The sequence below is a fragment of the Mytilus edulis genome, chromosome 14 (assembly GCF_963676685.1).
Source record: "Mytilus edulis chromosome 14, xbMytEdul2.2, whole genome shotgun sequence".
In the NCBI taxonomy this organism is placed as follows: domain Eukaryota; kingdom Metazoa; phylum Mollusca; class Bivalvia; order Mytilida; family Mytilidae; genus Mytilus; species Mytilus edulis.
In genome coordinates this window covers 43,707,597-43,730,894 of record NC_092357.1, presented here as the reverse complement: position 1 = coordinate 43,730,894, position 23,298 = coordinate 43,707,597, and the positions used below count along the sequence as shown (strand labels likewise).

At 33.5% G+C, this 23,298-nt stretch overlaps 2 protein-coding genes across 2 annotated transcripts; both read right to left on the bottom strand.

Moving 5' to 3' along the window:
* Nucleotides 1-633: 633 nt before the first annotated feature.
* On the bottom strand, nucleotides 634-4,799 carry LOC139503269 (uncharacterized). The gene is made up of 5 exons (XM_071293029.1): nucleotides 4,734-4,799; nucleotides 3,950-4,107; nucleotides 2,669-2,919; nucleotides 1,177-1,439; nucleotides 634-732 (listed from the first exon to the last, which is right to left on the bottom strand). Exons 1-3 carry the CDS (start codon nucleotides 4,797-4,799, stop codon nucleotides 2,679-2,681), a joined length of 465 nt encoding a protein of 154 aa, XP_071149130.1. The 3' UTR covers nucleotides 634-732; nucleotides 1,177-1,439; nucleotides 2,669-2,678.
* A 270-nt stretch (nucleotides 4,800-5,069) lies between these two features.
* LOC139502639 (uncharacterized) lies at nucleotides 5,070-8,084 on the bottom strand. The gene has a single exon (XM_071292167.1). The coding sequence runs from the start codon at nucleotides 8,025-8,027 to the stop codon at nucleotides 5,151-5,153; it is 2,877 nt and encodes a 958-aa protein (XP_071148268.1). The 5' UTR covers nucleotides 8,028-8,084; the 3' UTR covers nucleotides 5,070-5,150.
* Between the last annotated feature and the right edge of the window lie 15,214 nt (nucleotides 8,085-23,298).

The window sequence follows — 23,298 nt, the reverse complement described above, 5'->3', positions numbered from 1 at the left end:
TTTTGTTTTATTCATTGTCAGTGGCTTGTAACTAGCTGTCAGTAACTGCTTGTACTTTCGGATCAGTATTTAGTGTCTTTTTAGTTGTTGGGATGTACAATTAAACTCCAACATCCTCTCTGTGTTTTTGTTGGATGTATTTCTATTTGTATCCATCTGATGAGCTAAGCTTTTTTCTACTGATTTGTATAGTTCATTCTTATGTTGTATTGTTACACTACTGTCTCAGGTTAGGGAGAGTGTTGGGATCCAGCTAACATGTTTAACCCAGCTGCATTCTGTATGTATGTGTCTCCAAAGTCAGAAGCCTGTAATTCAGTGGTTGTCTTTTGTTTTAATGTGTTACATATTTGTTTTTCCTTCAATTTTGTACATAAATAAGGCCATTAGTCTTCTCATTTTATTTGTTTTAAATTTGTCGGTTCAGGGCCTCTTATAGCTGACTATGCAGTATGGGCTTGGCTCATTGTTAAAGGCTGTATGGTCATATATAGTTGTTAATTTTTGTGTCATTTGGTCATTTGTTGAGTGCTGTCTCATTGACAATCATACTACATTTTCTGTTTATACATAACTACAAAGCTAATCATGATCATTGTTCAATAATTGGAACTTTAAAAAATTACAAACTTACTATTTTAAAGTTATCATTTAACAATATCTGTAATAGTTCACAGTCACTTGCTCTTGGACAAAAGACATTATTTTGAAAAGCAGAAAACAAAATGTCAGCTGAAAAACAATAAATAAAAACAGTCATATCTCATGAATACACATTATAAGATAGACAATAGTCCTTTTAAAAAATTATATAAAATGTATATATACATCATTTTGAACATGATAAGCTCTTGATTTCTTTTTTTATTGAATTCTCTTCTTTTTTACATCTGTAATTCACAATAACTAATACAGTACCTAAAACAAAGATGACTGTGATTTAACATGAAGATGATTTCCTTACATTATGTTTTGAATTTGCCTATGGACATAACATTATTCAATTTCCAAGGACCATAACTCTGTAGATGGAAATCATTACCCGAAAGTAGGTTTTATTTTATAAAGGAACATAACTCCATGAAAGCAATATTTGTCAACATTTGAAATGGTGTTTGTGTAATTTGCAGCTTGCATTTTTTATTTAATACAATAAAATAAGGTTAATCTACGTACCTCAAATGTGTATAATGATTGATTTTTTTATTGCAATGCAGATCATTGGTCATAAACTGTAAATGAAATTCCTCAGTCAACAATAAGGTGAAACTGATTGTGATACAATAATTGCAATTTTATCACAAGGTCTATAATAATCCAAGTGTTCATCAAATATAACAGCCTTCATTATACACTTATTTCAGATTCAAAAGTTGAAAACAGATAGGCAATTCCAAATCCATCTCACAGGAAATCATAATCAGTCATGTCAGTACAACCTTCAAATAAAATATTGAAATATATGAAATAATTGCAATGCATTATCAAAAATATATGTTGAAGTTCATTTGAAACATTCAAATTGCAATTTGATGAGACAAAATTTACCATCTATAATAAACAGGTATTGAAATTTTTATCATGGTATCTTCTTTATGATATCCTAAATAAAAGTAACAAATATCTATAATAGTTTATTTAAGAATTGAATGCTTCTTTTTGTAAATTTATTGGGGTGTAAAAGCGTTGACCAAAGTACATTTTGTATGAAGCGCGGAAGCGCTTCATTCTACAAATGTACGCACGGTCAACGCTTTTACAACCCTATAAAGTTACAAAAAGAAGCATTCAATACTTATAATTACATTTTTTAGCTATGGTCATGAAAACACGAATTTTATATGTTTTATTATTTAATTCACCTGTGTACTTTATTGTTGGAGCACGTGATATCATGAGTGAAAGTTGTATTGAGCAATGCAACTGCTTACGGAATAACACGGGATGTGCAGTTAGCCAATCAGAATAAAATATTATAATGAAACATACATCTAATGTAATTATTTCATAATATAAATGACTGATAATGTAGAACTAGAAAATATATTATGAAAGAATCAAATCTTGCTCTCACAATTTTTGGATGACCATCCGTACTACATGAAATGAAATAAGAATGTGTCTCAATGATTCCAAACCTCCTGCTGTGTTACTTTAAAACTGTTCGTGGGATATTTCTAAAAGTCAAACATGATATGTGTTTTATGGTTATTGTCGCAATTTTTGTAAAATGTTCATAATATTTGGTTCAAACAAAGTAAAGTTTATATACAGCTGAAACTAATTTCAAGTCCTACAAAGTGTGGTACAGACAGACGGACAAAGGTAAAACATAAATCTCTGCAAGCAAAACAGTGGGGCATAGTAAAAACACTTGATGTCAGCAATATGTCATTATTTTAAATCAAAAAGAAGATAAACATCAGGAGGATATAAATCCTCCATTGTGTACATGTAATGTGCATATACAAAGAAGTCATACACTAGTTTTCCAGATATATAACGAAATTTCTTATGTACAGAGTTTTCTCTCAGTTTTCATTACTTTATAATTGGCGGCTTTAAAGCTTAAAAAATTATACTTCCTTAAGAAATTTATAAATGATGTGCTACAAACAGAAAATAGCTCACCCTTATTTCAATAATGGCGAGATAAAAATGTGCATACCTGGCATGTATCATAAGTCACAAAATTGAACAGAACCAGAATGATAATCTGCAACTAAATGGTCAATTTCATAAACATCATCATCTCCATCAAACAACACTTCATAGACTGCATTCAATTTTCCATCTGTCCCTTTAAGTAATGAAACAACTGTTCCTTTGTACCATTCCTTATGGTTTGCATCCTCGTCAATTATCCACTGTTGTTTAATGCTACGTCCAACAAATTTGGTCTGTTTCTGCCTTCCTCTCCTAAATTAAAAATCACTAACTAAATTAAAACAACAAGTTACTTAGATGTTCTTTTAATATATAAAATTGAGATTGGAAATGGGGAATGTGCCAAAGAGACAACAACCCGACCATAGAAAAAACAACAGCAGAAGGTCACCAACAGGTCTTCAATGTAGCGAGAAATTCCCGCACCCGGAGGCGTCCTACAACTGGCCCCTAAACAAATATATACTAGTTCAGTGATAATGAACGCCATACTAATTTCCAAGTTGTACACAAGAAACTAAAATTAAAATAATACAAGACTAACAAAATATCTATTTTTAAAAAAGGTATACATGTACATTGTATGTCTTGTATTAGATATTTAGATGCAATACATATCTCATCTATATAGTAAGAGAGATGTACTATATAGTGTAAACGTACTAATGACTTACATAATACAAAATTGTGTTTTTCGTTTTGTACATACATGTGGTGTACAAGACAATCACATGATCATTTCCCCAACATGATTTTGGGTTTTAACTATATATATATATATATAATTATGTTTATATTGAAATGGTATAAATTAATTAATATTTATATGAATATGGGTAAATGTACATCTTTAATGTACATTGTACCACTTTTTAATAATGAATATATTGGAAAAAAATTTAATAAAACAACAATTGTCAAATATCTTATTCTTGTCAAAGAAACACACCAATCTTCCGTGATGTGTTGTGTTTGTTTACTTGGGTTTAAGAACAAGAGGTGACCTCTCGATAGCTTGTTATGTTCTCTACTATTGGATCATGTACCTTTTTTAAGAAAAATGTAACTTTTGGATGATGTATTTTTCTCAGTAAAATGTAACCGCTATCTCAAAATTAATCTATATGTATTGTGAACACAAATACTGAAACAGGTTTGACATTTGGTAAGATGTATTGGTATGATATGTAGATGTGCATACTTCAATAACATTTTGAAATCAAAATCATGAAATTTTGTAGGATTATGGGAAACTAGCTAGATATAATATAATATTACATACGTTAGCCTATTTTGTGCAGGTTCTTTAGCTTGAGTGTTGGCTGTTTCAGAGTCTGATGAAGTGTCTGGTCTTGGATTCTGTTTTTTCGTCTTTCTTCTATTCGTTGAAGCTGATGTTATCTTTCTCTTTCTTTTTATACTGGTTTTGGAATCAACAAACTGAAATTATAAAAGTTGTATTATAAGAATATTCCATTAATATACTCAGTGTTTCATACCAGCACCACACACAATGATAATGTCAATATAATTGGTTGTGAATAATGAAAATAAAAGCTGAATGATTGTCAAATTTGGTTTGTTGCATAGTGAAAATCTTTACAATATAATAGACACCCCTTTTGATAAAAAAAAAATGTTTCCCTTTCATCCTGAGATCTTGAAAATACAGTGAACTTGTGTGTTTATACCACTATTTTAATTAATAGGCAAACAATGTGATTTTTGGTGAAAAATCTTTTCTAGTAGGCTTTTTTTTGCCGTTAAAACTTTTAGAGTTGTGAGGCAGCTATATTTTTGGGCTCTAGGACATCAAGGTTTATATATATGTTGAAAATAATTAAGGAGTATAGAAAAATTATACAACCTATTTCACCTCCTCTCATAATACATGTAATATGAATTTTTTTTTAAATACAAATAATAATTATATATATATATGTTTTCAATTATAATCATGATAATTGAGAGTGTATTGAATTACCTACTATAATGAATATTGGAAGATTGTCCTTCTCAATACATGCAAATGACAGAGGCTGACAATTACAAAGTGAATCAAATACCTGTATAAATATAATTGATAATTGGAAGATGTTTCTTCTCAATACATGCATGACAGAAAATGACATTCATGACATAGGCTGACAATTATATACAATACCTGTATACATGTAAGATAATTGGAAGATGTTTCTTCTCAATACATGCATGACAGAAAATGACATAGGCTGGCAATTATATACAATACCTGTATAAGATAATTGGAAGATGTTTCTTCTCAATACATGCATGACAGAAAATGACATAGGCTGGCAATTATATACAATACCTGTATACATGTAAGATAATTGGAAGATGTTTCTTCTCAATACATACATGACAGAAAATGACATAAGCTGACAATTGTATACAATACCTGTATAAGATAATTGGAAGATGTTTCTTATTAAAAAATACAATACCCTGATAAGTTCATTAAATCAAATGTTGTTCCGTAAACAACTGAATTTTAAACAAGGCTGTTTTTGGATTGATTTCAAACTTAATATTGAACTCACCCATATTCCAGGTTCTCGAATGCCTGGGCTCTTTCCTTCTCGTGGTGAGGCAAGTTCAGGTAAAAGTGCCTTAGTGAAGAAAGCTTTGAGTTTTGGTAGTAGAGTGTTCTCCCAAAGGTCAACATCTCGATAAATTCTCTGTATAAACATCTGATATGGATTCAGTGTACGCACAACAAAGTCTATCCATGGTTTGTGACAAACATTCAGAAGGCCATGGCATTGGAAAAAATAAGGGTGATTTTCCTTCAACTTCAAATTTCCATTGATAGTAATCAGGCAGAAATTGTTTGAATTAGCAGCTTCAAAAAGGTTGATTGGTTTTGAATGCAAAAGGTTTTTTATTTCAATAAGTCCAGTGCCGTCAGTTGATGATGTAACAATCCCGTCTGGACTAGCAGCTAAAAATTTGTTGGTTGGGTGAATAACAAGACCAGTTTTATTCACATAGATATTCTCATTATCTTCTGCTTTCTTAAGCTTATATTCCTCTATGGTGGTATCTTCTTGTAGAATGCCATTTCGTGTATGTCTATTTCCTTTGAATTGGGAGTACAGCAAATTACGGACAAATTTATTTATAGGTAAAGATGGGTTTCGTCTAATGATGGAGCCAAAGTTTGAAGCAGTTATTCTTTTATGACGTTCAGAATGCCAAAGACCAGATTGAGACTGTTGAACTGTTGATAGTGTAATTTGTTTACATTGATCTGCCGAAAGATTGATGTGTGTATCCAAAAAATCATTCTGAAGTTTTTCAAGCGCTGTGGTAGATACATCAGTAGTAACCTCAATGGCATCTGTACCATACGATTGTCTAGCTTTCCTTGTAGTGCAGCCTTTCAGAGATGAGATTTTTCGTTTCCATCTTTTTTGTTTGACATCTGGCTTTGATTTGTGCCGAATGGAATTTTTAAGCAACTGTTCGTTACGTTTGTACCTAGCTGTAAAATGTTTTCCTGGTTCTGTTGCTGTACACGTTTCCCAAGCCTGACATGACCACTGCGGACCTAAATTCATGCGAAGAGCTCCTCCATAGCATCTTGCATGCCATGACCCACGGTTACAAAGGTTATAGACCTTTCCTCCATCAAATTTGGTTCGGATGTGCATCCAACTCTCTGCCAGGTTAGTTGTACTGTTGCTGATAAGGCGGTCAGATTTCTCAGCTATTCTGTTAAGCAAGGTCAAGACATCCTTAATTATATGTTGTTCTACATTACTGTACTGTATGGTTGTACCAAGTCTGGACTCTTCCTGGGATGCCAAGGACGATCCTTCTGACCAGAAATCTATCTGACAATCTAAAAGATCTGGTTCATCAGAGTTTTTTACTATGGTGGGTGAAGATGCTGTTGAATGATCAGAGTTTGATGAAGTACATGTATTAATATCAGATGATGTATCTGTTTGTTGGGTTTTAGCGCGGCAGAAGTCAGAACAGTGATCATGTTGACCAAAAACATGATTGACCGAGTTTATGATGTCATGGCGAAGTCGTTTAATTGCTGTTGATACATCTACTGTTTGTTCTTTTAGTTCTTTTGACCTAAAGCGGATGGCACATCTTAATGCACTAACCAGGCGCACTCTCGTTGTTTTAGACAAATGATGTCTCCCTTTGTACAGTGGGTTTTCAGTAACCATCTTTTCCAAGTTGGAACGATAACATTTACATATATGGTTGGCGCATTCCTCCTTAGTTACCTGTCTTCCCCACCCTGGCACTCCTTCCCTGATAGTTGCAAAAACAGAAGAGTCCCCATCGCCTACCACTCTCATGTACCGCAAACCATGTTTTTCTTCTGCCTGTTTAAACCCTTCTAAAATAATGTCACTTTCCATGGACTGGCTGTCTTTGTCCCAATTCTTAAAGCATGTGTGGGGTTTATTGTCATTCTGACCACAAATATAGCAGTATTTATTCCGAACACCTATGTGTAGCAGTTTCTTAGTTTCTTTCCCAATTATTATAGCAACCCCACCTGCAGCGTTATAGGAATGCTTATGAGTCCTCTTTGACCAACCTCCATCTACTATTACTGTAATAGCAGGAACCTCATGATGGTAATCATTCCTATCAATTGCCAAACGTCTTTCTTCCTGACCCGCTAGCATCATCTCCTGTTCTAATATAGAGTGCCACCATTTCCCAATGTCAGTTTCAATTGATGTAAAAGTTGGCTGAGACAAACCAGGTGAATTCAATGTGGCCATTAGTTCATTCAGATGTGCTGGGCCATTGCCAGTGACCATACTACCCCAAACAGCACGCACATTGACGTCGTAACGTTTTGAACCAGGGACCTTGGGACTCGTATCAAATTTAAATTTCTTGAAACACCCTTGGCACTCTGCCATCATCACACTGGCTAAACCTAACGATCTCACCTCTGTCTGTAGCTTGATAGGAGTTTTTCCTTCAGACGAAACCTTCATTGCCTCTACACATAAACATACATGCATTGTTATTTCAGACACATGTGATTGCAAACAGTCTAAGTTCATCATTCTGTAACCTTTTGGACTGAGGTCTTTAACTTTGAGTATCCTCATTCTGAAGTTATCACCATAGGAAAATGCGGTATAAATAGAGGTGTTTGACATATGTTTTTTCAAAGTAGTGCCATAAAAATTATGTATTTTCTTTATCTTTATCTTCAAAATGTCTTTTTTGATGTTTCTAGATTTTTTTTTAATTCTGTAAATAGGTCTCCCTAAATGCCTCCCTCTCCTTACTCTGCTATGCCTACCCAGACTTCTACCAAACACTCTATTCTTTTTACTTTTACTGCCCATAATAAATTCTTCTTTGATATTGTCAACACATGTAGTGGCTTCCTTTTGTCAACCTTGCTTTCCATACACGTTTTTTAACATTTTTAAATACAACTTTATTTTCACTTACCTTGGTTGCAATGTGTTTCTTACCTATATTTTTACCATTCATATTTCCATGATTTAAATAATTATTTAATTTAAAAGTAATACAAACTCACCAAAATGACACACGTGTAAACATGTCTGTTTGGTCTACATTGTATTTATTTTTCCGTTAAGGACTTAACTGTGATATCTGATGATTGTTTTTTAGAGATATATATGTACTAAACAAGTATTTCAATATATAGGATCAATTCCTTACCAATCAAAGTTCACCGATTAGACAATAAACTGACATTTTCCCAATGTTTACTTCACTTGATCAAAAGATCAACCGTAGTTCTTCAAACCGGAAGTGATTTCTCTCATATAGTTATTTCTTTCGCATCAAAATTTAATGATTAAATCGATTGTTTAATGTCCAAAAACTTAATTCACCTGAAATATATAATAAAAAATATCAGTACACTCATTCAATTTTAAAAAAATGCTATTTTTGTTATATTCGAAAGTGCGGTGTGATATCAGATCATGAAATTCTACTTTCGTTTTCAGAAGAATCACAGAACACCCAATTCAACAGTTTATTTTATTGTGTAAATGGTAAAAAATGTTTTTAAATTACAGCTAAATATTCTCATACACATATGAATTTGCAAGTCATAAAGTGTCAAGGGAGATCAAGCAAATTAAACAGTTGTAAATAGTAAAAATTCAATCATACAACAACATTGTAAAAATGGCGGCTATCCAACAGCGTGGGACACTCTGTTATTCTTAACTTAATAGAAAGACAGATGACTTTTAGCAAGTTTTAGGTATAGCTCGACCTGCATTGAAACATAAAGAATACTCGGTGCCAATTTTGGGTGATATAACATTGATTTAAGAATGTTCTATTTTTTGAAAAAATGTGTGTTGTGAAGATGCATTTTCAACTTTTAACATTGGAATAGTGTATTTAATTTTAAGGTTTGATACAAGCCCTGCATAGTCCCACAAATAATGGTAAAAATTTTATAATTTGACAAAATTTCAGCCCTCAGTAATTTGTTTAAGGTACAAAACATGTACATTTGGTAATTGCACCACCAGATTGAAATTTTGACTTTAGCGGAACCTTAAATGACCACACAGTACACCTAAGTTACAAAATCAAAAATTAGTTCTTTATCATTCGTTTGAGCAGTTGATCTAGTGATTTATGGAATCAGGTATTACAAACCATCTTTTGACTCTCAAATCGATGACGACCTGTTTTACTGACATTTTAACTGCTTCACATAGCGAACGTTGAAGCTCAGGAACCGTTGCTGTGAATAAACGTGTGTATTTCACTGCTTCAGTTAGACTTTTAGACAAATAAATATCCCAGAAGGAAAGCGAGATTAAACACCCCATTTGGTTAAGGAATATGACTATGCTTAAGTCAGGAATGTGTCAGTTGTTTTTCTGCCGTTTTTTAATCAATGTTTTTTTTCAACAAGGATCTTTGTTTTATAAATATCAAACTTAACGGAAATCAGTTGAGAAACAACATAAAACGTATGCAAAACAGACAGACAGACTTCTATTTTATAGTTGGTGTAGTATCATAAAACCATCAGACCCAATAGCATTGAACCATCAATCTTTTCACAAACAAAAGTGAAGCTGAATAAGTCATGTAAATCCAATCTTTTGATGTACCAATTACAAATATAAACTATTGCTTGTTTAAAGAAAGATTTTATTGTTTTCATGGACTTTTTGAAATAACGAATAAGTGGCAACATATCTTTTGACGGATCCTTTTCACGATCATCAAAATACTGTACACGATAAAAATCCTATTTGTTTACTTTTTTTCTCTCAACAATTTCTAAGATCAATCTGCCTTTTGTGGTTGTGTAAAAACGGTGTATTTTGTTAATTAGGTTTAGTGTGTGGTCAGTTAATTACAATTCTATCGTGTGAATCAATGCATTTTTCACCAAAATTCATATTTAAAACTGTTGTACAAGTTATAAGTGAATTTTGGTCAAATTTTGTACAAATTGTAATTTGTACAGGCACGTTTTGTACAAATTATAATTTGTACAAAGTCAAAATACAAATTATAATTTGTACAATATTTTTGTACAAATAATAATTTGTACAAAATGATAACTTGTACACAACATATACATAGAAACAAGTAGAACATAAAAACAGAAATAAATTTTAAAAACATGTCATAAAAGCTCAACGGAAAAAAATAAATAAAAAACAATAGAAATGTATTAATACTAAGTGTATACATACGCCTTTACTTTAATAAAATCATACAAAAAGAGAAATAAGAATGGCCGTGAAATCAAAACAAGCCAAAGGCCAAACAATATACATTACTAAACATCATTTGCAAGTCAACTGGCTTTGTTTATTCAAACATTTATTTCAACATTTTCCTATATTAATTTTCTTGCAAATGTAGCTTGAAAATAAATCATTTAAGGCGAAGAAGTGCAAATTTGGATTTAAGAGGTTAACTTTGGTGCAACAAAGTTATCTCGGATGCGAGGATGTTTTTTTTTTCAAATTAAAAACCGGCTTATTCATAGAGGCGTACAGTTAAAGATCTGTTTTACCCTTTCTTGCCCTGGAATTTTCACCTTGAATTTGAGCTTAAATAAGTTTCAAAATATTTATTGCCTCTCCCATCCCAACAAAAATACACTCAAGTACAGATCTGAGACTATTTGCAGTCAAAAGAATATTTCTAAAACTGAGAATGGTTTTAAAAAAGACCTGCATGTATGTTTTTGTTTGGTTAAGTTTTGATTATGCGGAAGACATTTCTAACGGAATTGCACAGTCGTTAGTCCAAAATTAATGAATAAATTAATAAGCGCTCCCTCTTTTTTCGTTACGGCAAGTTACGTCATGTTAGGGCGATTTTCGTTTGTTCGTAAGGTCTAGTTATGAGGGTGCATTACCCAGACGGGTTAAAGTACAAACATATTTTACACAAATATGCATACAACTATGACGATGTGGTATGTTACGGATGGATAATCGGGCAATAACGAAGCCGTACAGAAACATACATGTATATTGTATATAGATACATTCTTTTTTGTGTTAACTAGATTGATACCCATGTATATTTCCAGACATTTATATACCAAAATGGAGACCTATACCTATCATAATGATTTAATCACCGTTCTCATTTTCATAATAAAGTATAAGATGCGGCCGTTTGAGACCAACTAATAATTTCTATTACAATTAACAATGAGCAAAACCTTTACTTAATAGTCAGCTATAAAAGACCCCAAAATGACTAATGTAAAACAATTCAAACGAGAAAACTAACGGTCTAATTTATGAACAAAATGTAAAAATCCCTTCATAACATGAATTTTCTTAATTATTGGCCTTGTATAATGCGGGGTTCACAAATTGCCGATTATTGCTCCCGTTTGAGATCAGACCACATTACGACACGAAAAGTGAAAAAGTCGGATTAGTATCTTCAATTATCTGGAATGTCCTATCATTGTCTGAACGCAGTCGTTTTAGTTCGTAACAGATTCCTACGGGCCGGGAAGGTTCCGAGTAGTTCGACAAAGCACCCCGACAGTTAGGTGCGTCCCGTAACATTCGGGGCAACTCAGCCGATTTTGTCTAGTCGGATTACTATCGTGGCTATGTCGTGACAGTTTCTGCTGTATCGGATCGAATTCCGAACAATGTCTTGTGTATTCTGGACGGTGTCCTGTGGAACGGGAATGATCTGGAGTAATTTTTCATACCTGTTTTTCTGCCGATTGAGTCCAGATTGCATCCAGATCTTGTCGTTTGCGAACCGTTTTTTGCCGAAACCGTTCCGAAACAGTCCCGTTATTAAGACGAAATTCGTCAATGATACCCACGTCCGAGTCCCGACAATTACAGAATACAATACGACTGAGACCAGACAAAGCCGTTTGCAATGCGATATAGCGGATCATGATAGGATTACGTTCCGACAGTACCTGATCATCCCGAATATGCCGACAGTTTTCGAACGGATAACTTCTGTCAGCGTCGGTTCACTGTCTGATCATTGTCTTTTCTTTGTCGGATTACATTCGGTAGAGTCGGGACGCAGTCGTGACAGACTCGGTCGAATTTTACCTGGCGAAAAATACAAATCGGATTAGATGCTGATTCAGAACGGGATTATCGGGACTAATTCGCTTAGAATCGGTTGAATATCGACGCTTCCCGAACACTATCTGGTTGTTGTCGTGATCAAATTATTTTTTCTGCAAATTTTAATTTAAGTTTGAATTTCCATCCACGATTCACAGGATCTTGATCAGACTTTTATTTTTTTTAATCGGGAATGGTCCTGTCAAGGACGGTAGTAAAAATCGTGAATGTGTGACCCCAGCCTAAAACAATGAAAGGCATTTTCTTTTTAAAAAATAATTTGGATCCCAACCAATTTTAATAATTGAAAAATGGTAACGGCAGCATAAGAGCACATATTTCTTTTTCAAACTTGATGCACTTTTTATAAAGTTTTTTGTTAGAGATTTTTGAAAATATGCTATTTTTTCACTTTTCCATAAAATCGGGATTGATGTTAAGATTGTGGACTTACTTTAATACGTTAAAATAAATGATATGAATTATAATGTAAGTATAAGTCACTGTTTAAGAAAAATTAAATAAAATCAAATTATGGGACTAATATATTGAGTTAGAATAATAGTCCCAGTATTAAAGTGCTTATAAAAAAAGATTATGAAAAGAAAAATAGCTGGCGATATACTACCTACATCTTTCACATAATCAAAGACAAATCAAGAAGCATTTGAACATTAACGAAAATTGAGGGAGCGAAATTACGAAATTACAACAAACATATATATATTATATTTACGTGTAATTGGTGAAAAGAGACAGAAACAAGACACGAAATATTTACATTTTTAATAGCAAAGATAGGAGACGTCCTCTGGCAGAGAGAACACTACGGGGACCAATAGTTGTTAATGTCTGTGTCATTTTGGATTTTTTGTGGATAGTTGTCTCATTGGCAATCATACCACATCTTCTTTTTTATATTGCTTAATTTTAAGGTTATAAGCAAAGACAGCCAATGTGATACGTTAACTTGTAAGCACGCTCGTCTTAAGAGTAAAGAGGTAAGCCTCAGATTTGTCCTACATTTCTTTCACTCATAGTATCAAACTAAATTTTAAAGTTTAAAAACATTTCGAAGAAAAAAAAACCGCCAAAATACATACAAACAAACTTTTGTTTCATTTTGTAACATAAATTGTACTAGGCATTTAGTTTTTTCGTCTGATTTGTTTTACATTGTCATTTCGGGGCCTTTTATCGCAGAATGTGCGGTATGGGCTTTGCTCATTGTTGAAGACCATACAGTGATCTATAGTTGTTTATTTCTGTGTCAATTTGGTCTCTTGTGCTCTGTACTTTAAACGGCAATTTGACACGAGTGGAATATAAGGTCAACGTTTGAAACTTTTCGTGGAACAACGTCAAAAATCGACGTTTTATTAGGAATGTCGTGTAACGCTAAATGGAACGAATCCGTGCGTAACGTCTTTGCTATTGACTTGTACATTTTATAATTAAAAAATTAACAAAAGTTGGGCACATTTACAACGCTCTAGTCTTATTTTTATCAGTTAACTACATAACTTTAAATTAACATGTCATTTAGATTAACCCCATGCAGCTAGGTACACAGCTTCATTCAATGAACATGAGATAAAACTAGATGTTAATTCTGAATCAGATCTTTTCTTTACAATACAAGCTATAAAAGAGAAAAAAGGGGTTGGGTTATAAGATGAAAACTTATCTGTAATTTTAAATGAACTGATGTGTTCAATTTTAAAGGGTGAATGTGAATATAAAACTTATAATATATGTCCAACAAGAATGTGTCTCTAGTACACGGATGTCCCACTCCCACTTTTGTTTTTCTATGTTGATAGGTCAATAAAATTGGAGTCAGAACTCAAATTTGGCATTAAAATTAGAAGGAGCATATCATAAGGAACATATGTACTAAGTTTCAAATTGATTGGACTTGAACTTCATCAAAATTTACCTCGACCAAAAACTTTAACCTGAAGCAGGACAGACGGAATAACGAACGAACGAACGAACGCACAGACCAAAAAACATAATGCCCTCTACTATCGTTTTCCAATTATCATCCCGTTCACAAAATATAAAAGTTATATCAAACCGCCAATAAATGATTATCACAAATACATGTCCTATGACGAACAATAAGGGGATGGGATTGGTTCCAGCAAACTCATACATGTATATACTATGTATTCCGTTAAATTGTGTACGTCCCTGTCTAAAGTCAGTATCTTTTCTATCAGTGGTTGTCGTATGTCACTGTGTATATCACAAACCCTACCCTTTTCGATGAGAACCAGGAGCTTCAAAATTGAAACGACACAACGGAAAAGAAAATAAAATATGGTGAAAAAGTCCAAGTTTTGCCATGTTAGCATCATGTTTACTATCTTTACACATTTTATAGTTTTTATTTGAGAAATTTTTAACATGCAGACTGTCTAACTAGACATGTGGTATAAATACAGCAACTCTCTCGAAGGGATTTAAAGCTTGCAAACACAGTAAATCCAACCATTCAAAACATCTCTATATCCTATGTCAGCAGTTTATAATTTATTGGCTAGCTTTGATCGCTTTCTGTCATAATAGTTTACCCTTTCCTACATTTCCATAAATCGGAACGCTCACTTTCTCATTGAATTGTTTAACATTTATGATGTATATAATCTCACGCCGTGCATTTTGCTTATTGTTAAAGGCCGTATGGTATCTCATATAGTTGTTTACATAATTATAAGTTATTTGAATTTTTTTTTTTGGAGGATAGTTGTCTCATTTGCAATCATACCCGTGACCTGCTTCCATTAGACTAGTTTGTATAACAACTACTGTGTTTCTGTTTAATGGATTAAGGAACAAAAATATAAGATAAACTGTTTTCAAACTGACCGCTTTAAGGGGACGATAATTCACTTTTCCTGGATTGGCAATACGCGTTTGTCCTCTCAGCATCTAAGCCAATTGTATTTATATATAATTCATATCAGTTTACTACATTTCATATAAAAAATGTGTAATTTCACATAATTTTTGTGTCGGCTATATATTTGTAAATTGAACTCTTTCTTAGAATATGTTTTATTGTATTGCATTGTATTTTATCTAATTGAATCATTGTTTGTGTTTATTGCTTGACCCTTATGGGCCATGTGGGTGTAATTTTGCAATAAAGATTAAATTAATGAATTTGCAAAGAGGCATCAGGTTCACGTGTTGTTTTACTCTTTTTTTTTCTTTTTTTTTTTTAAAGAAAATAACTTCTTTAATCAGTATAGTTTGAAGATTTGTCTACCGAAGACGTAAATCGTTTGTTTTGTTGTATATTTGTTTTGATTTTGATCCAATGACCTATTACTTTTACTATAAAGAAACCACATATTGTGCACATTATCAACGCTTCAGTATAAAATATTTGTTAAAATCATAGTTAATTGAGTGTGATAATTGGTAAAGGCAACGATATCCGGTCATCTCTTTGTTGAAATAATAAATTGACCTGATAAGCTGAAATGATCAGTTGGAATTGATTTTTTGGAAATACGAGATTTCAGATAGGTCATTTAGGTTTACATTTCCTCGTAAGAATATTATAAGGTCTTTTCATAATACAAAGCACACACAAATATAACACATTTTCTTTAATATATACAACAATTATAATAATATCCAATTTGTATGTTTTATTACAATTGCAATGCTTACTTAATAGTTAATCTAAATGGCTCAGCATAAAATTGTAGCATGTTCATGGTTCTCATACAAAAAATACAAAATAAAACAGATATAAAGCCAAGGCTCTGTGTTGAAGGCCGTACATTGACCTATTTATAATGGTTTACCTTTATAAAATGTTATTTAGATGGAGATGTGTCTCATTGGCACTCACACCACAGCTTCCTATATCTATAAATAAAATACAGGGAACAAACTTTTAACAAGAGAAAAGTTCATTCTGAAAGTATAAAATAAAATTGAGAATGGAAATTGGGAATGTGTCAAAAAGACAACAACCCGACCAAATAAAAAACAACAGCAGAAGGTCACCAACAGGTCTTCAATGTAGCGAGAAATTCCCGCACCCGGAGGCGTCCTTCAGCTGGCCCCTAAACATTTTTTTACTAGTCCAGTGATAATGAACGTCCATACTTATTTACAAATTGTACACAAGAAACTAAAATTAAAATAATGCAAGACTAACAAAGGCCAGAGGCTCCAGACTTTGGACAGGCGCAAAAATGCGGCGGAGGTTAAACATGTTTGTGAGATCTCAACCCTCCCCCTATACCTCTAACCAATGTTAAAACCAATAAAAGACTAAAAAAAACAACATTGAAAGTAAGTTAACATTAACTGATGAAAAAAATATAATGTTCTTGAACAGCCGAATCAAAACAAAATATGAGCTCGAAATGCTATATTAAGTAATCATTTCTTAGAAGTTGAAAGACGTCAAAGAGAAAATAAATGTGTATCCATTGTATATATAAATGTAAGTTTGTTTGTGATTAAGAAAATTTGAGAATTCAATGAAATTATGCATTTGTTAAAATAAGTCTGTATGTCTATTACAAAGATTTTATAAAGACAAAGATTCTTCTGCAATATTTTATATAAAACGATCCAAGTACTATACATTTAAAAGAAAATAGTTTCCAAATGGATAATATGAAGATAAATGATACATGTATATACATACGCAAGGTATCGAAAGAAGTTTATCTTTCCTTGAAAATACGGCAATTTTGTTGCACTGGAGTTGCCATACAGACACCCCCCCAAACCGAAATGAAACTTGCTATTTAAATCTTTTATCTTTGTGAAACCTTAAAAACAGAAATATCTGCAATTGAAAACGGGGCTCGAATGCAATAACTTAACATTTAAATTGACTTTTACTACCACAAGTGATTAAAGTAAACTTTATAGTTGGAACGTACGTACTTATTTTAAAAAAAATGACGGCCCCAACGACAGAAAAATTCAAGAATCAATATTTCTTTCAACATATTCAAATCAATATCATATAATATGTGCCTTAAATTTTATACATTTTAATAATCAATAGTGAAATAATGTTTATATATTCGTTCCAGTATTTAATGGACAAATAAAGGAAACTTTCCTTCCTGAAAGCTCACCATCCGCTCGTACAAATTTACAATAAATTCGTGCAACAGGTATAAATGCAGATGGCCCAAAAGGTTCAAACATTTCTTGGCTCCACACTTCTACTGGTCTCCCACAGTGATACCTGTATCTAGCTGGTAGAGCACGTAACCACTTTACCCTTGCAAATAAGTGAATGTTGTTATCACCTCTGACCAACAGGTTATGTAAGTAATAAGTTTGGATAATGCCGGGTGTAAGATCCCCAGTGCCGGTCTCAGTAATTATTTCCCCGTCTTTTGTATGCCAATAAGCCATTACAAATGATGAACGCTTGTGTCTAGAGTCCCATGAACCATATACCTCATTGCCTAAACTAACTGCTGTGCATTTTCTACAAGATTCTGGAATTACAGCTTCCGACAAATCTGGATACATGACACTGTAAGTACGAGAAATAATACGGTGTTCGTCATATGTAAGACAGTGTCGTGATGCCTTTGAGTATTGATATGCACCAATGTGTGACCAGTCCTGGTTTAAAATTGGGGCACTTCTTTTTGCTAAGTAGAGAAGATGTCTAACCTCTTCATCAGCTATGTCTGCTACTGCTCCAAGGGTATCCATCTGTTGAAAGTGTTTTATTAGAGTAATTTCGTATTTTTGTGGTAGTTTTACAGATTTTACAAAGGAATCTCGAGTAAAACGTCGCATCATCTGCAATTCAACCGATCGATTGTTTTTCGGCAGTGAACCAAGATGACCATTATATCGTTCGAAGCTAAAAAGCCAAAACGAATAAACTGGCCCATAGTCTCTTATACAATCGCTCAAATGATAGTGCAAATGCATGTTCGGTGTTACTCGATCCTTGCCATACTTAGCTTCAAAGTCTTTGCAAAACTGTAGGATGCTATCCTCATATTGCCTTATATCTGCCTCTGTAACATACTTAGAAGCGATTGTATGACTTGCAAGTACGAATTTCCGCCAAATATCCAAATCTGCATTAGGTAAGACATCCTTTAGTGAAAATATGGAAAAAACATTTGTCCAATTCTTCCATTGCTCTGCAGTAAATCCACCGAAAGAGGAGGATATTTTTCTTGGTATAGCACCGATGTTGCTAGCAGCATTTACAGAGTCTACCCTTTCCTGTACCGTTTTCAATTCTTCTGGTAGCAAAATTTTCAATTCCAACCAAATTTTAATTAATTTCTTCGCTGTTCCCTGGTACAGATTATGCATCGGGTCTATAATTGACATCCTGATTGGATCAAAGTACTCCAGATCCCAAAGAGGAGAATATCTGAGACCGTATTTGCTTTCTAGACTGTCTTTTTCTGTTTGTGTTTTTGCTTGTCTTATGAGATGAACCAACTGTCGCTGATGAATTAAATCCCGGGGTATCCAATTTTCAACGTCAAAACCACCATATATTTTCCTACCGATATCACCAGGAAATGTTTTCATGCATTTCGAGCATCCTAAGGTAGCGCCATGGCCCAAAAATCCACACAATTTCCTTGTTGCAGGAATATCGCAGCCGACACACATCAATGCTAACTTGAAATTCTGTTTATCCTTTTTACTTTGAAAAGAATTCGACGAAAAACCGTATGTCCATACACTTTTGAGTTCATCTATAAGAGGGTCAAGGAATGTTTGTAGACTTGGTTCTTTTCCCATATCCGGTATTATACCGATGAGAACGACATTTTTTAACTTAAAACGTTCGTTTCTTGGTAAATTTAAAATAACAGCGTACATAACACCTACAGAATACTGAACATGCTCATATGGTTGGAACCAGTCCAAGTTTATCATTAATCCATAATGTCTCTCGCTACACAAAAAGTTGTCTTTCTCTGTACCTTGGAATTCTTTCCAAATTCGTCCATCGTAAACATCTGCAAAAAAACCTTCTTCTTGTCGTCTTGATCTCCATTTTTCACAGTTCTTTTCAAATTCAGGCAGGTGGACAAGACTTGAAACTGAAGATTCCAAAGACTTATAACAAAATGTTTTATAAGGATACAGCTTTCTGTTCTTTTGCAGCTGAACAACTTTCAAAAGAAGTTCTCCACATACTTTTCTCCTTCCGATCTGTGGATGATTTGGGAAGCGAATATTCTGACAGGTTTTTGAGACTTGTTGACCCTCGATAATGTGCATACAGTCTTCGTAATCATATAATTTGTAACACTTCTTGCATATGACATATTTAGTAAAATTATCTTTCTTGAAACCGATATCTCTATATAATTTGTATACAGAAGCAGGAAAAGCAGCGGATATTGTTGCAATTGCAACATTTTCCGCAGACAAAGCATTGAAAAAATCGCTGAAAAATGAGAGCAAACGCTGGATTGCTATATCTGGAATAATGTGACAGGCCTGCCATGTACACACAAAAATCAATAAGGACATTAAAAGGGAAGGCATATTTGAGCGGCTACTGTCATGATCACCGATTATAGTCTGAAATTGACGTGCATCGTCCCCTGTGTTGAAATCAGAATCAATGTCTGCGATCGTTACATTGTCCCAAATTTCTTCTTCTTCGCTGTCGGATTCATCTGAGTCGTCGTTAAGCGCCTGCAAATTGCTTTTTAATTTTGCCTTTATAATAGAAATTAATGGTCGGTCATTTTCATCAGCTGATGATGCCAAATAGGGGCTTGCTGTTTCTTGGTTGTCATCTATCGAAGTTTCCTGACTTTTCAATGTCTTACTACTACAGTGCCATATACTGTTATTATAATATTTAAGCCGATGATTTTCGAAATGCTGCTTCCCAAATATGTCATTACAACCAGGACATTCCTTCTTTCCTCGTTTCCTCTGAAATTCCAAATGAGCCGTTGACACAGGCTGGTCTCTTTTTGACATTCTCGCTGAAAAAATAACGACAGCTTTACTTATACTATTTCTCAGTGTAAATATTAAGAAACAGAGTGATGTTATTATAAATGTACATTGGTTCTTTGTAAAATAATAAATAGGGAAATACACTTTTTATCAAAGCATTTTCAAATGATAATTGAATTCAGATGAAATCACTGCAAAAATTTAAAAGAAATGGAAAACTAAAGTCTCATATTTTCATTTATTCAAAGGTCTGTGTACCCTTCAATCGTGAATATAATGTTAGAGTACTTAAGTTGCTAAAGTACCCAGACCGACCAATGGCGACCATCCCGTTTTGTTTTGTCATAGTAAATGTTGAACTAGAGGCCTTGGTAATCCTGTTTGACCCTAACTAAGATGGAGAAAAAACATCTAAATTTGAGCTTAAACTGATTTTCTTTTATCTCTATCACCATTGATATTAACCTATATACAAGGCCATTTGTGTCAATGTCGAGAGAAGTGGTGAGGCTTGCTAGTGTTATTTTCATGTCGTATGCTTGCGTTTGCTGTTTAAAAGACAACTGATAAGTTGTGTGTTTAATGATACAACAAAGAAAACGAACTTATGTTGATTGTACTGTTACATCATTGTTCCAGTTTGGGGGAGGATTTATCCGCTAACATGTTTAACACCGCCACATTCTGTATGAATGTGCCTGTCCCAAGTCAGGAGCCTGTAATTCAGTGGTGGTCGTTTGTTGATGTGTTACATATTTGTTTTTCAAATCTTTTTTTGTACAAAAATAAGGTCGTTAGTTTTCTCGTTTGAATTGTATTGCATTTGTAATGTCGGGGCCTTTTATAGCTGATTACGTGGTAAAGGCTTTTCTAATTGTTGACGGTCGCATGGTGACCCATAGCTCTTAGTTTCTGTCTCATTTGGGCTCTTGCGGAAAGTTTTCTCAATGGCAATCATATCGGATCCGTATTTTTTTTGCATGAACCCCCTGAGGGGTTCATGCTTATATATTGGCGAGTTTTGGATGTGTCTATGGGCCACTCAATATCTCTCGACCGGAAGTCAGAATAAAATACTCGGAAGTTTTCTGTCGTTTTTACAGGTCTTAACAGGTTGCTATATTATTTTTTTGTTTGTTTGTTTGTTTTAATAGTTTAATCGTATAGCATCTACATATTTGTACTATATGGTACGGTTTTGAAAATTGTATAATAATTCATTGTGTTGACCAACGATCCTACACCTCTTGATTCATTTACGTTATAGATCACATTTCAAAAGCACACTATCGGTTTGCGTTCTCAAAAATTCCGTATAAAATGTCAATGAATCATGAGTCACAACATTTAATGTAGACCGTTTGACATTCGAATTCAACTATATGTTTAAGATATGTGATGATGCAAATGCGTATTCTTTTCCTGAGTATCAGTGAGATGCTTTCTATTTACTATTTCGTGCGCTAAGATACTACTTGCATACAATGCTATTAAATTTACTCGTGAAAGCTTATTTTTGTTTTTGTTATCTAAATTCACGACATGACAGAAAGAGCTTCACGTGTGACTTTCAAGCACGGTCATCATTTCTATTCTGACCTTGAGTTGTTTCTCTTTTGTTTCTTTTTTGAGTCCTATTATTAACTTTGACCTTTTCGAAAAGCTACGGATTGTCTACCCAAGGAATAGATTCCTTAACTTTGTAATGTATTTAGACTTTTAACTTTTTTATTCGAGCATCACTGCTGCTTTTTTGTATCTATTGAAGTCGTGCCTGGCGTACATCATTTTAATTCTTGTATCTTTTGATGTAAAAAAGAAGATGTGGTATGATTGCCAATGAGACAACTACCCACAAAAGACCAAAATGACACAAACATTAACAACTATAGGTCACCGTACGGCCTTCAACAATGATCAAAGCCCATAACGCATAGTCAGATATAAAAGACCCCAATAAGACAATGTAAAACCATTCATACGAGAAAACTAACGGCCTTATTTAGGTAAAAAATGTACGAAAAACAAATATGTATAACACATAAACAAACGACAACCACTGAATTACAGGCTCCTGACTTGGGACAGGCACATAAAATAAATAATGTGGCGGGGTTAAACATGTTAGCGGGGTCCCAACCCTCTCACTAACCTGGGGCAGTGGTATAACAGTACAACATAAGAACGAACTATAAAAATCAGTTGAAAAAGGCTTAACTCATCAGATAGACAAAAATTACAAGTGGACGTGCCCGAGTACTTATACATCCTGACACAAAAAGACACAATGAACAGATCCGAGAGTACTCGCAGTTACCTGACAGCTATTTCAAAGACACTAACAACTAATCAAAATATCATGCCTCTAAGAACATGTCTATATACCTTTTTATATAAATTGGTTATTTTGAAAGTGTGTACAGGTATTAACTTCTGAATTAAGAAATTCTTCAGCAAGACTAAGTTTCTCTGTAGAATTTTTGAATTGATTTAAGTAAAATCGGGAATCTCCTTAAAATTTGAGATGTTTTATGAGACCATAATAAGTCTCTTCATAAGGGGTCCCACTCAATTGCATGCTACAGGTTTCACCGCATATAACATCTACCATGAGTAAAGACAGCTTCAAATACGAGTTGAGAATATAAAGGCATGTATGTAGGGAAAAAAATATGAAGATATGATAGATAAAATAAATGCATTCAGAATTCCACATTATAAAGCAAACTGAGCAGGTTTGCACAATTTGCATAAGTCATCCGGTTAGTAGAAATTATGATTTGTCAAAGGGGTATAATCGGAAACATTATGTACATTCCCTAGTAAAAAAATAAAATAGTCGAGCTTTAAAATAACTATTCAAATAGAAGGTGTACATAAAATTTTCAACTGCCATGGCTTCTTATTTCACAGTCAATTATTTCAATTCAAAAGCAAACACAATTTCAGCAATATGAATCTTTGGTGACCCGGCAGTCAGCGGTCTTAGGTTCATGTATTGCTTTTCTTTTTTTAAAGAAAGCAACTTGTTTTATAATTACAAATAAATATGTAGTGCCAAGAA

Excerpts from the sequence above, each read along its gene's own strand:
- LOC139503269 (XM_071293029.1), bottom strand. The coding sequence starts at position 4,799 with ATGTCATTTTCTGTCATGCATGTATTGAGAAGAAACATCTTCCAATTA. Across the intron at positions 4,108-4,733 it reads TATCAATTATATTTATACAG|TTTGTTGATTCCAAAACCAG; the intron begins GTATTTGATTCA and ends TTATAATTTCAG. Across the intron at positions 2,920-3,949 it reads CCTGCACAAAATAGGCTAAC|GAGAGGAAGGCAGAAACAGA; the intron begins GTATGTAATATT and ends TTTTTAATTTAG.
- LOC139502639 (XM_071292167.1), bottom strand. The coding sequence starts at position 8,027 with ATGGGCAGTAAAAGTAAAAAGAATAGAGTGTTTGGTAGAAGTCTGGGT.